General features: G+C 41.4%; 1 protein-coding gene across 3 annotated transcripts in view; it reads left to right on the top strand.

The window, feature by feature from the left end:
• Positions 1 to 10,517, top strand: part of LOC142651395 (carbonic anhydrase 2-like) — a 40,008-nt gene extending 29,491 nt beyond the window's left edge. For all 3 annotated transcript variants that reach the window (XM_075826038.1, XM_075826040.1, XM_075826039.1), the window contains exons 6-8: positions 5,551 to 5,613; positions 7,259 to 7,414; positions 9,834 to 10,517. In XM_075826038.1, the coding sequence (XP_075682153.1) occupies positions 5,551 to 5,613; positions 7,259 to 7,414; positions 9,834 to 9,953 (339 nt within the window). In that variant the 3' untranslated portion in view covers positions 9,954 to 10,517. The remainder of the gene's footprint in view (positions 1 to 5,550; positions 5,614 to 7,258; positions 7,415 to 9,833) is intronic.
• The last annotated feature ends 4,260 nt before the right edge of the window (positions 10,518 to 14,777 follow it).

Here is a 14,777-nt window from a genome sequence, read left to right as displayed (position 1 = left end):
AATTTTAAAACTGAGCTACAGTGTGACTTGTGATGTTACGCTTATCACGGTAGGGTTGTGCATTAAGTCATAGCTTTTTTTTTCGTAGTCAATTTTTGTTATATTGATTTCTATTGGATTATGATTGTCACAGAATAATGTCATGCCACTCACATGTTGTGAGCTTAGCCTTTTGGTACCTTTCAGACCACTTCACTTGATGCACATTTTTGCTGGTCTGAAATCACCCTTTCCCAGACATAAGAGATCCCCATAACCACATTGTCCGTCAACAGTTTTAGAAGAGGTACGCTTGAAAGGGGCTATCCTGACATCATAACAAACAATTTTCCCTAGCAAATAAAAGTCATAACTTGGCTGTAAAAATTAGTAATACTGGTGCGTGACAGTTATGCGTGTATTGTGATTTTTACGAAAACAGAAGAAATGGCACTTTCGGGTAGTTGTTTGTCGACTAAGCAAAACAAGTTTGACCAGTCACCCATCCCATCTTAACCTTCTTATCATATCAGCTCTCTTAAAAGTATGTAGATGTTGTTCTATACTATACTATTGTATCATACTATACTATTGTATCATACTATACTCATAGTTATTATAGGCTAAATGTAGAGCTCTAGTATCAGGTGCAAGCTTTGGATCTTACATACTCTTTAAGGATTGTAATATGGATTAATAGCTGTGAAAGTATGTATGTACGGTATATATGTATGTGTGTATATGTATGTTTGTTCTTTGCACAGACAACTAGAGCAAAATTCCACCTTTTTTTACTATATTTCACAGTTGAAATGAGTTCTTTCATGTTTTGTTGTCCATTCATATACAGAATTACTTTCACACCTCATTCACCATTCTGCTCATTTCCATTTATCCAATCAGTATTTTATCTCTAACAGCTCAGTCCTATGTAACTGTTAACTGAGCCCCCACAATGCACCACACTCCAGTGTCAGGAGTCCAAAAGAATTATGAATTTTCCTTTCTTTTTAAATAGCCAATAAAACCTAATGTAAATAAAAAGTGGTTCAAGATAAATAAGGCAAACTATTTACAAAGTTACTCGATTTCATATGTAGAATTAAACTCTAAAATAATATGAATTGTTTTCAAGAGTTGTGTTTTCCTTTAAGTAAAATTTAATTTGGGAACCAGACTGGTTTTATTCATAATAGGGCGTGGGCAGAAATTGTAATGGGCCACTGGTTTATTTTAGCTCCTGAAGCCAACACAACTTTGTCATTCACATGTTAGTGCATGCTGGTGTGGGGATCAATGATCCCATATTTTTAGTTTTATTCATTACTGCCAAACCACACTTCATCTGAATATTTCACAATTACAGGTCACTTTGATGTTGCATTGAGAATTAATGCCTATATTTATATCATCTATGTAATGTTAATTTTGCCTGTCCATATTTGGGCCACATTTATAAAGTGAACTTTTTAGGGGTAGTCCTATTTAAGAATGTTATGACATATCCATTGCATGAACGGCGGGACTCTGGGACCCCTGCAGATCCTGAAAACTTGAATAGAGCTCTGTTGCAGTTCCTTGCACAGTGGGGTCTGCCAGTTTTGCTGTGCAGCGAAAATTTAAGTAGCGCTGTAGCCCCTTTATTCTGAGGGTCGTAGGAGTCGGGCTACAACCAATGTAGAAGCTGGTAAGTGATGGCATATCCAAGCAATATGACATCATTTCTTACAGTGGCAAAACCTCTTTAACATATGATTGAATATGATAATGTATATTTATTATAAGACATTTAGTGACCATTTAATAAAGTTCATGTAAGTTGTCATTCACCTTAGTTTAGAAATCATAAAAATCATCAAAAAAAATTCTAATTGCTCTGCTAACCTTTTAATGACTATAATTACTGCTTTGTTGCAGAGATTAAAACTAAAATTAGTAAACTGAAGTGAAAGTCTAATGCTTGTATGTTATTATACTGTATTATTCCCTATTATAATTTATTATGGTGTTGTAAAGGATCTGCCAGACACAGCTTCTGTGTCGACGCTCGTGGTTAATCAGTCTGCATCTGCTCCTAGGTCTGATAGAGTGACTCGATCTGCTACCACTCAGGCTGGTAGGCTTAGGAGTGGGAGAACCTATCACAGCCTGGCCAGACGGTTCTAGCTCCCGCCCTCGGTCTATTTATACCTTCATTTCCTGCTTGTCGTTGCCTGTGATTCTTTCTTGTTTCCTGGCTCTGCTGCTCCTGCTATTACTATTGTCCTCTGCTTCATATCGACCCTGGCTTTACTGACTATGCTCCTGCTCTGCGCTTGGTACCTCGTACACTCCTGGTTTGACTCGGCTCGTTCACTACTCTTGTTGCTCACGGTGCTGCCGTGGGCAACTGCCGCATTTCCCTTAGCTTCTGTGTACCCTTGTCTGTTTGTCTGTCGTGCACATATTGAGCATAGGGACCGTCGCCCAGTTGTACGCCGTTGCCTAGGACGGGCCGTGCAAGTAGGCAGGGTAGAATAGGGCTCACCTGTCTGTCTCCCTACCCCGACATTACATAATCACAGGCCCATATACATTTTCTACCCTGGTTCCTACACTACTATGGACCCCCTTGAGACCCTGGCTCTGCAAATGCAGGGTCTATCCCTACAGGTCCAAGCCCTGGCTCAGAGGTGCGACCAGCGTGATGCTAACCAGGTAGTGCCCTCCACCTCACCTCTTGAACCCAACCTCAAGTTGCCTGACCGTTTCTCTGGGGACCGGAAGACTTTTTTCTCCTTTCGGGAGAGTTGTAGGCTCTATTTCCATCTAAGGCCCCACTTCTCAGGTTCTGAGAGCCAGCGAGTGGGCATAATTATGTCCCGGCTCCAGGACGGCCCCCAAGAATGGGCCTTCATTTTGGCTCCTGACGCCCCTGAACTTTCCTCTGTTTACTTTTTTTTTTTCTGCTCTCGGGCTCATCTATGACGAGACTGACAAGACTTGCTTTGCTGAGAGTCAGCTGGTGACCTTACGTCAGGGTAAGAGACACGTTTTTGTGCCTTCTCCTCTGGCTCCCCCATAATAAATCCGGAGGCAGTCCAGGCTTTTGAGATCCTTAAGAAGTGCTTTATCTCTGCCCCAGTTCTTATTCAGCCTAACCAAATGGAGCCATTCATCGTGGAGGTTGACGCCTCCGAGGTGGGAGTGGGTGCTGTCTTGTCCCAGGTACCAGGTCCCTCACCCATCTCCGTCCCTGTGCCTGCTTCTCCAGGAAGTTCTCGCCCACTGAGAGTAACTATGACGTGGGCAACCACAAACTCTTAGCCATCAAATGGGCATTTGAAGAGTGGCGCCACTTCTTGGAGGGGGCTAGGCACCAGGTAATTGTCCTTACCGACCACAAGAATCTGGTTTTCCTGGAATCTGCCCGGAGGCTGAACCCGAGACAGGCTTGATAGGAGTTGTTTTTTACTAGATTCAACTTTGTGGGCTGGGTCTAAAAATATTAAAGCTGATGCACTGTCGCGTAGCTTCATGGCCAGCCCTCATTCGGAGGAAGATCCTGCTTGTGTTTTGTCCCTAGGTATAATAATATCCTCTGTTGATTCTGACTTAGTCTCCGAAATTGCGGCTGATCAAGGTTCAGCTCCCGGGAACCTTCCTGAGAACAAGCTGTTTGTTCCCCTGCAATTCCGGCTAAGGGTACTCAGGGAAAATCATGACTCTGCACTATGTGGCCATCCAGGCATCCTGGGTACCAAGCACCTCATTGCTAAAAACTATTGGTGGCCTGGGTTGCCTAAAGACATTAAGGCCTACGTCGCCGATTGTGAAATTTGTGCTAGGTCCAAGACTCCCAGGTCCCGACCAGTGGGCTTACTATGTTCTTTGCCCATTTCCCAGAGACCTTGGACCCATATATCCATGGATTTTATCACCGATCTGCCTCCATCTCAAGGCAAGTCGGTGGTGTGGGTTGTAGTAGACCACTTCAGTAAGATGTGCCACTTTTTGCCCCTCAAAAAACTACCCAATGCCAAGACATTAGCTACCTTGTTTGTCAAACACATCCTGCGTCTCCTTGGGGTTCCTGTCAATATTGTTTCTGACAGAGAGGTACAATTTGTTTCATTGTTTTGGAGAGCTTTCTGTAAAAAGTTGGAGATTGATCTGTCCTTCTCCTCGGCCTTCCATCCTGAAACTAATGGCCAAACTGAGAGGACTAATCAGTCTCTAGAACAATATTTAAGGTGTTTTATCTCTGACTGTCAATATGATTGGGTCTCATTCATTCCCCACGCCGAATTTTCCCTTAATAACCGGGTCAGTAACTCGTCAGGGGTCTCCCCCTTTTTCTGTAATTTTGGGTTTAATCCACGGTTCTCCTCCATTTCACCTGATGGTTCCAACAATCCCGAGGTAGATGTCGTTCATCGGGAACTGTGCACAGTCTGGGCCCAGGTTCAGAGGAACCTAGAGGCGTCCCAGAGCATACAAAAGACTCAGGCAGATAGAAGACGTTCTGCTAACCCCTTGTTTGTGGTCGGGGATCTGGTGTGGCTATCTTAAAAAAATTTGCACCTTAAAGTTCCGTCCAAAAAATTTGCTCCCCGGTATATAGGGCTGTACAAGGTCATTGAGGTCCTTAACCCTGTCTCCTTCCGGCTGGAATTAACCCTGGTCTTTTCAAATACACAACGTGTTTCATGCCTCCCTCCTGAAACGCTGCTCCCCGTCCTTGGTTACCTCGAGGAAACCTCCAGTCCCTGTTCTCGTCCCTGAAGGGGTAGAATTCGAGGTGGCCAAGATTGTGGACAGCAGGATGGTCCAAGGCTCCCTCCAGTACCTGGTCCATTGGTGAGGATACGGGCCTGTGGAGAGGACTTGGGTACCCGCTCAGGAGGTTCCATCTTCGGTTCCCCAATAAGCCAGGTCCACCAAGGAAGGGTCCAGTGGCCCCTCATATAAGGGGGGGTACTGTAAAGGATCTGCCAGACACAGCTTCTGGGTCGACGCCTGTGATTAATCAGTCTGCATCTGCTCCTAGGTCTGATAGAGTGACTCGATCTGCTACCACTCAGGCTGGTAGGCTTAGGAGTGGGAAAACCTATCACAGCCTGGCCAGACGGTTCTAGCTCCCGCCCTCTGTCTATTTATACCTTCATTTCCTGCTTGTCTTTGCCTGTGATTCTTTCTTGTTTCCTGGCTCTGCTGCTCCTGCTATTACTATTGTCCTCTGCTTCATATCGACCCTGGCTTTACTGACTATGCTCCTGTTCTGCGTTTGGTACCTCGTACACTCCTGGTTTGACTCAGCTCGTTCACTACTCTTGTTGCTCACGGTGTTGCCGTGGGCAGCTGCCCCATTTCCCTTAGCTTCTGTGTACCCTTGTCTGTTTGTCTGTTGTGCACATATTGTGCGTAGGGACCGTCGCCCAGTTGTACGCCGTTGCCTAGGACGGGCCGTGCAAATAGGCAGGGACTGAGTGGCCGGTAGATTAGGGCTCACCTGTCTGTCTCCCTACCCTGACATTTCAGGTGTAGTATGTAATTATGGTTTAGTCGTTTAGTCATTTTTGTGCATTGCAGGTTGGCAGTGCCAAGCCAGAGCTCCAGCAAGTGATTGACGCCTTGACATTAATCCCAACAAAGGTAAAAAGCAGCGTTTATCATGCTCCCTGTAACTGGCTGAGTCCTGTATATGATGGTGTTCGTTCTGGAAATTCAGTTCTAAATGTGCATCTTGTCCAGTATGATGGGAATGTAGTCCTGTGACCTTTAAACTAGTACTCTTTGGGGACTCTCTACAGTATGTTTGCCAAATATATCTGTTCTAATGTTACAGGTGTATCAGGTACAGTTACCTGGTGGAGGACCTTGGCCATAAAATTTTATTGTGGATCCCCTTTGTTGTAATAGTATAATGTGTGGCTAACTTAAGATAAACATAAACGTTAGAAAATGGTCACCTAATCCACTAATGCCGAGACCCAAAATCAATTTAATTTGTATTGAATTAGTTTAAGTGTGTAAACGGGCCTATACTTGGGGATACTATCAAGTAGCTACAGCGTCAAGATGTGATATGCCACATTACTTATGCAAACATTTTTAGCCACGCATTCACTCTGTCTGAGAAAAGCCCACAAATTAACAGAAACACCAATTTTTATGCAAATTACCTTAAACCCCTCCCCTTTTGAGGTTCAGGTCACAGAACAGTCCTGTGAAATGTTGGCTCAACTTAAATATATAATTAGAGAAAAAATTCATTTTATTGTTGTTCATTGTTCTTTAACCTACATGCTATAATGTCTATGCAAAAAGATTATGTGTCCATTTTAAGGACCTGGTATGCCCACAAAAATGGGCTGGCCAATGCTGATCTAGAAAAGTGTTCTAATTCTTTTTAATGGAATCATGTGACATTAGGGTAGGTTTTAAAAGAATTTACTCATACCTCACTAATAGGGGCATAAAATAAGGTTCTGATACTCTGCAAGTTGTATCTTGAATCTGACACAACTTTTTATTAGATATTATATCTCAAGCCATGGAAGCAGCCAAATGCCTTCTGTGTCTGTAACGACAAATCTAGAATAGAGCTGTAGTAGGCCAGCAAGGGGAGGTTTGAACCCTCCGTCTCACCAAGTGACTTGACTTGGGGCTACTCTGGGGAGCGGCGTCTAAGGGAAGCCCCTGTCTTCACCTTTTAACCCCTTTACAAGGATTAAAGAGATTAGGACTTTGCTTAGGGGGTACCCTAGGTTGCTACCACCAGAGTAGTCTCTTGGTGACGGCTGATGTTGGAGGAAGCAGACTGGTAAATGTAGCAATAGGTCTGGGCAGGCAGCAGAGGTTAAAGGTAGCGATAGGTCAGGGTAGGCGGCAGGCACGGATGGTCAATTACAGGCAGAAGGTCGGTACACAGGGATTCACAAAACAAGATAGCAGGGGAACTAGTTACACAAGGGAACTCTAGGAACCAAATTACTCTGGCAATGCATAGCAGAGCAGAAAGTTCTTTATAGGAAATCAGGTGATGGAATGGCAATATGGTCAGCGCGCGCTAGGACACAGTGGAGCGTATCGGCGGCCAGAGCGGGGAAGCAGAGGGACGACTCGTGGACCAAGATGCTGTGGACAGGTAAAGATAGCGCTCTAAAAGCAGACAAAAGCCATTACAGTCTCAACAGGGCACTACTGTTAATTTAATAATTTCTTTGCTCATTTGGTTGATAAGTGGATCTATTATGTTGTATATTTGCAGAATGCAAAAATATTCTTATACTTCTAGGGAAAAGAGACACCTTTCCTTAATTTTGATCCTTCCGGTTTACTTCCAAAATCTTTGGATTTCTGGACATATAAGGGATCTCTCACCACCCCACCTCTCCTGCAATGTGTCATCTGGAATGTCCTTAAAGAGCCAATAAGCGTGAGCAATGAACAGGTATGTGCAGTATTTAAATCTTTAGGTTTCAGATTATGTAGAGTTCATTTAAAATGGCTGGTGACCAGAATTATAATTAATTTATAAATGTATTAATTGAGTTTAGTTTAAAATGAATGTCTACCTCCTTAACACCATGTTGTTTAAGGTCCAACTTTCTGCCCTTTTTCACTTTTGTAGTGATATATCTTTATAGTTGTTTATTTTCTAGTATAGAGCTCTAAATCAAATAGGTAAATGAAAACTTCTGGCTGCCTGTAACAACCACCAGGGGGAGCTTATGAGTTTATTGCATACTGGGTTAATTTTGAGCTCAATGTATAAACACTATTCTGTAAGCTTTTAACCCTTCCCCCTTCCCTTCGCAGTGTTGGCTTTAGGCAGACAGAACTTTCACATTTTACTCTATGTTTATATAGGGGATTTGCAGCTCTGTATCAATAAAAATGCTGTGACCTTGTATTATTCTTAGATAAAGATAATATGGAAGTTCAAATTAATATGATTGTATTTTTTGCTGTATAGCCACACTGTATATATATATTGAGTGCTATATTACTGAAAGTCTAGTACATTAACGTGTGGATTGTGCAGTACATGCCAACTGCAATTTTATAGATTATAAAATCTACAAGCTGAAAATAATACTCAACAGTACTTGAAGAAATCTGACTGCATTTCTCTCTTAATATATTTTACACTTGAGAGAATAGAAGAGTGTTATTAAGGCGGTTGTTTGTTATAGATAACCCATGTTCAAATACCCTATTTGGGGGGTGTTCCCCCCTTTACTCTATCAGCCAGAGTAAAGAGTGTCTATAAAGAGTGCTTCTCTAACTGGAGGACCCAGCATCTGTGTATTACATGAACAACCCATTGGTTTTAATAGGAACTGTGTAATACTTAAATTTACCAGCAGTGGCACTGTAGGAGAATTTAACACTTTTTGCCAGGTATCCCAACAGATTACAGCTGAGCTCTGGGGGTCTTAGCCGTTGGGCTCCACAATACGTGATAAAACCACAGTGTGTTCGAGTAGCATGTGGCTTAAATACTACTCAGGGCCCATGTTCTCTTGTCATGATACAACTGTATGTTAAGTTGTAAGAATATTTTAGCCAGTGATAAGGGCTCAGAAGCAGTTAACTGTTTACAACTTAAAATTTTGTCATCTACCATGACTTTCCATTTTCATTATAGGGCAACCTCTCTTATCTCATAGCAAAAGTGACATGTAACCACCAGGCTCTCTGATAAACTGTATGTTTTTTCTAACAGTAGCCAAGGCTTTCCATGTTTTTACAAAGTGCTAGAACATGAGATTTTCCAGAGCAGTAGACTCCAAGGCACACTTAAATCCCATATCGGATCGAGATTAAAGTTGTAAATTGTGTCATTCGTTGAGAACAAAATAATGTATCAAGGTCAATGGAAACCAAAAGCATTAACCAATTTAGGGCTGAATTCAAAATCACCCCGAAAATCACCAGCGGATCCAATTTTCACAAATTTAATCACGGCATCTCATAATGTGACTTAGTAAAGTGTATGGCCTCCACATGCCTGTATGAACTCCCGATAACGTCTGGACATGCTCCTGAGGAGATAAAAAACGAAATAGCACTTTTTGAAACTTTATTTTTTTCAGTAAGGTTGGTTTCAGACGTCTAATTGTAAGGCTGGGTTCACACGACCTATTTTCAGGCGTAAACGAGGCGTATTATGCCTCGATTTACGCCTGAAAATAGGGCTACAATACGTCGGCAAACATCTGCCCATTCATTTGAATGGGTTTGCCGACGTACTGTGCAGACGGGCTGTAATTTACGCGTCGTCGTTTGACAGCTGTCAAACGACGACGCGTAAATTGACTGCCTCGGCAAAGAAGTGCAGGACACTTCTTTGCAACGTAATTTGAGCCGTTCTTCATTGAACTCAATGAAGAGCAGCTCAAGATTTACGAGCGTCACAGACGCCTCGCATAATACGAGGAGGAGCTTTTACGGCTGAAACGAGGCAGCTGTTTTCTCCCGAAAACAGTCTGTCTTTTCAGACGTAAAAGCCTGCTACCGTGTGCACATACCCTAACTGTAATCTCTGTATTACACGTCCCACACACCATGTTGATGTTTCCGGTCAGTAAAACCACAGGAGTGCGCAGGTCTTACGAACATAATACAGATACCAAATTGGGGCTATGTTATAGCCGACCTTATCTCCAAAAATCTCTTTGTTTTATGACTTTTAAATAAACTTAAAAAATCAAATGTTTAAACATTTCAAGCAACAATATTAATTCATATTCCGTAAAAGTGCAATTATTTTTACATAGCAGTTACACCAGACTTTTGACACTCCAAATTTGGAAATCTCAAATGTTACCAAAACAAATAAACAAAAATTTTCGTGTTTATTTTAGCTGTCAAAGCTGCGAGACCTTTACTTCAATGATGAGAATGACAGTTCCTGCCACATGGTTGACAACTTTCGCCCACCACAGCCACTGAAAGGCCGAGAAGTTAGAGCTTCATTCCATTAGGACCAGAACCACCCGTCTGCGCTGAGATGAAACATGGAATCCGCTGCGCTCTAATGTTTAATTATCTCTGGCTGAGCGCAAACTGCTAGCAGTTATTTCTCTATGCTTAATCTATAATCTCTTTGTGAGTATTAGGATCTGATTAATGAAATGTGAAAGTCGACAGACATAGGCAAATCATTTATAATGTGAGATGTTGCTTACAGCTTAACCAAGCGTTGCTTCCACTGCTTTTCTTGCACAAATAATGTTGCACAAATGGGAATTTGCTTTGTCCATAAGAATTTTCTAAAATTATGTCTTAAAAAAAAACTTGAAGTACATATACTGCTATGTATGACTAATGTGAACTTGTGTGTTTTAGAGTCTTATCTATTTGTTGCAGAAGGAAAATATAGATTTGAAGAAAAGTGTAAATATTTTAAATATATATGACAAAATAGTACATGAAAAGTCTTATATTGATGCTTACTTTGCACAGTTTAGTTCCAAACATCACACGAAGAAAGATGAGATTATAAATGTATTTTTCGATACCTTAATAAAGATGGCTACCGCAAACCATTCTGAGTGTTGTTTTAATATATTGACATACAGTAGATCACTGGAGATCAGTACTAAATGTAAATGTTTAACCCATTAATGACCAGCCTATTTTAAACCTTAATAACCAAGGTATTTTTTAAGTTTTTCCATCGTCGCATTCCAAGAGCTATAACTTTTTTATTTTTGCGTCGACATAGTTGTATAAGGTCTTGTTTTTTGTGGGAGAAGTTGTATTTTTTAATAGCACCATTGTGAGGTACATATTATTTATTGATTAACTTTTATTAACTTTTTTTGGGGGGAATAGAAAAAAAACTGAAATTTTGCCACACTTTTTCGTGTTCTAAATCTACGCCGTTTACCGTGTGGTATAAATAACACAATAACTTTATTCAGCGGGTTGTTACGATTGCAACGATACCAAATTTCTATAGATTTTGTATGTTTTACTACTTTTACACAGTAAAAACGCTTTTTTTTCAAAATTATTTGTTTTTGTTTCTCCATATTTGAAGAGCCATAACTTTTTTATTGTTCCGCCGATGCGGTTGTATGAGGGCTTTTTTTTTTGCGGGAAGACTTGTAGTTTTTATTGGTACCATTTTGGAGTAGATGCGACTTTTGATCACTTTTTATCAAATTTTTTTTAAGTCAGGATTCACAGAAAACAGCAATTTTTCCATAGTTTTTTATTTATTTTTTTATGGAGCTCACCGTGCGGGTTAAATAATGTAATAGCTTTATAGTCGGGGTCGTTACGGACACGGCGATACCAAATATGCATAACTTTTTTACTTTATTTTGGTTTTTTTAATAGTAAAGCAGTTTGTAAGGGGAAAAAGTGTTTTTTCATTTTTTTTTCACATTAGTGGCCGCCGTGAAAAGGCGTATTGGCGGTCACTAATGGGTTAAAGAGGAACTGTCATGTTTTTTTTTTTTTTTTAAAGCACATACCTCTTCTTATTCCTGGCACCTTCCTAATTCCAGCACTATATTTTTTCTTTTTTTGACTCTCCCGTCGTCCCGCTACGGCCCCTGCTCCCCTTGGCACCTAATATGCTAATTATGAGTAAAGGTACAGAGAGGCGGAGACCTCATCTCTCCTCAGTAGGCGTTGCCTCCCGCATCACTGTGACACTGTCCAATTAGAGCAGACAGCCTCACAGTGATGCAGAACACCCACTCTGATTGGACAGCATCAGAGTAATGCAAGAGGCAACACCTACTGAGGAGAGATGAGGTCTCCGCCTCTCTATACCTTTACTCATAATTATCAAATTAGGTGCCATGTGGGGCAGGGGCCGTAGTGGGACAATGGGAGGGCAAAAAAATAAATAAAGATTACAACACTGGAATCGAGAGGACGTCAGAAATATAGGGAGGTATGTGGTTTAAAAATAAAAAACAATGACAGGTCCTTTTTAACCAAGGTATTTTTGAGTGTCAATTGAATGGTTCCCCCAGTAGCCTCATTATTAGTATTATTATATTTGCAAGCTTGCACATTCATAACATTGTGATGTAAGATTACTAGTAAAAAACGAAAGAAGTAAAAAAAAGTAGCAAAAAAAGATAGAAATCTCAAATATTTGTGTGCGCTCCAAAGAAGAACATATTCCCATCTATAAGGACCCGCAGGTGAGCAATTCAATAGTTTTAAAACCTACTGATAGTAGCACACTTGAGAACTTTCTTGGCATACACTGCATCATCGGACGGCTGGGACTTCAGGAAGGTGGTGAGGTGGGAAGGTTGTGTAGCACTTGTATTTCTGAGTGACAACTAAAGAGACACTGCACTGACTACTCTTTTGTCTTGATACTTTCACTGTTCACCAGACTACAGTTATATTGGTTATATTCTTCCACTCGTGGACAGCAGCCCCCAAGGTATTTTTTTATTGTCAGTGTTTTGGCGATCCTGTGGCATTTACTATTATGGGTATCCTATGGCTGTCACTGTGAGGGTATGTTCACACGCAGTGTTTTCAGACGTAATTCAGGGCGTTTTATGCCTCGAATTACGCCTGAAAAAATGGCTCCATTACGCCTACAAACATCTGCCCATTGTTTGCCGATGTTCTGATCCCACGAGGTGTAATTTTACGTGTCACTGTCAAAATACGGCGCGTAAAAAGACGCCCGCGAAAAAGAAGTGCATGTCACTTCTTGGGCCGTTTTTGGAGCCGTTTTTCATTGACTGAAAACAGCTCCAATAACGGCAGTAAAATACGCCGCGAAAAATGCGAGTTGCTACAAAAACGTCTGAAAATCAGGAGCTGTTTTCGCCTGAAAACCGCTGCGTATTTTCAGACGTTTTTGGTCACTGCGTGTGAACATACTCTTAGGTAAAAATGAAAAATCGGAAGCAGAACGCCTCCAAACATCTGCCCATTGATTGCAATGGAAAATATGGCGTTCTGTTCCGATGGGCCATTTCTTACGCGGCCGGTTTGAAAAACGGGTGCGTAAAAAAACAGCTGCGAAAAAGAAATGCAGGTCACTTCTTGGGACGTTTTTGGAGCTGTTTTTATAGACTCTATTGAAAGCAGCTCCAAAAAAGGCCATAAAAAAAAGCAGCGAAAAACGAAGCGAAAAACGTGAGTGGCTTAAAAAACTTCTGAAAATCAGGAGCTGTTTTCCCTTGAAAACAGCTCCGTATTTTCAGATGTTTTTAGTCTAGCGTGTGAACATACCCTAATGGGGATTCCGTAACAGGCACTTTATTTGGGGTTCTCTTGCTGTCCCTGTTATGGACATCCTGTTGCTGTCACTGTGATGAGGGACCATGGTAAATCAGTGTAAAATTGTCGGAACATCACGTTGGATTTTTTTCAATTGCTGATTTACAGCACACTGACAAAATGGATCTCCATCACTTCTCTAGAGCATATTCCTCTGATCACTGGCCACCCACATAATAAGATAATTAGAAAAAAAGATAAAGTAAAAAAAAAAACATGTCCATCTAGTTATTTCACATCCTTCAATGTTGATCCAGAGGAAGGCAAAACACCCCACATGTGGCAGAAGCCAATTTTCTTCATTTCAGGCAAAGTTTGTAACTACGAATTTCATTATGAGTCATGATGCAAAATAACATGTCAGTTCTCAAATTCTGTACAATTACTCACTAACTTCATTACACAATGGGAATGTGACAAAATAGTTGTCAACATAGTTGGATTTATTTTGCCTTGATCTTTTCAGAGAGAAAAGCTTCTAAACTTGCGTAGGTATATAGACCTTCAAATACGTTACAGCTACATAATACTAATATAAAAACTAGTATTGCAGCTGCTGGCTTGGCTTACTAGCTCTCGGACTGTCCTCTCTGCCCATCTTGTGTCCTCTACCTGATTGCTAGCCCCTTAACCTCTGGTCAATGTCTATGATGTAAAAGACCAAAGCACAGGGGTTTTTAATGATTTTAATTCTTGATTATATTTTTTCTTATCACGCTGCTGATCTAGGCTTGTACCTGACCTGTACCTAGAGATTGGCGGTATACTGGTGTTGCTGATATCTCATTATATTGGATCACCACAATATAATAGTATTGGAAATCTCCAATATTGCTGTTTCTCAGCCCATCTCTCACTCCGAGAAAATCTTTTTTTGTTTATCAGGAGGAGAAGGATGCCCCCAATATGCACCAGATTGCCAGTTGTTTCCCTACATTTTCTAGGCTGCGGCTCTTGTGAGAGCCAGTCAGCAGTGCCACTGCCAGATCTTTGTGTGCTGGGTATCACTGATCCTGATAATGCAAACTAAACAGATCACCTTTGCAATAAACACTTGCTTGGTTCACACAGAAGGATGAAGTTACATGAGAAGAGACTGATTAGTGGCTCTCATGTAACTAATGTTCTATTGCAAAGGGCAGAACACTGAAAGATAAGTAATGTCACTGTTAAGTTAATGGGGGACACTGGGACGGGCTCTTTTATGGTGCACTGTGACTTTCACTATAGTAAAGTACTGTGGTGGCTCTGATACTGCAGCTGTCACTGTTCAAGAATGGGAACGGGGCAGATGGGAACATACTGTATGTGTAGTCTTTGAAATTACACAATTGCCAGGAGTGTGAGGAGGCCCATTTCCACCTTTATGTTTATGGAGAGTCTTATGTTAGAATCACCCATCGAGGAAAGTTGGCGATCGCAGCCACCAGCTCAACTGCACTTGCCGGCGCCTGCCTCCTCCGGGACGCCGACAAGCTCTCAAACATTCGATTAGGGCAGGCTCTGCCTGTAGGGAGCTTAAAGGGTCAGCACAC

Source organism: Rhinoderma darwinii, chromosome 5 (genome assembly GCF_050947455.1).
Source record: "Rhinoderma darwinii isolate aRhiDar2 chromosome 5, aRhiDar2.hap1, whole genome shotgun sequence".
Classification (NCBI taxonomy): Eukaryota; Metazoa; Chordata; class Amphibia; order Anura; family Rhinodermatidae; genus Rhinoderma; species Rhinoderma darwinii.
Note: the sequence above shows the minus strand (reverse complement) of the source record. Positions and strands in the feature narration are given on the sequence as shown.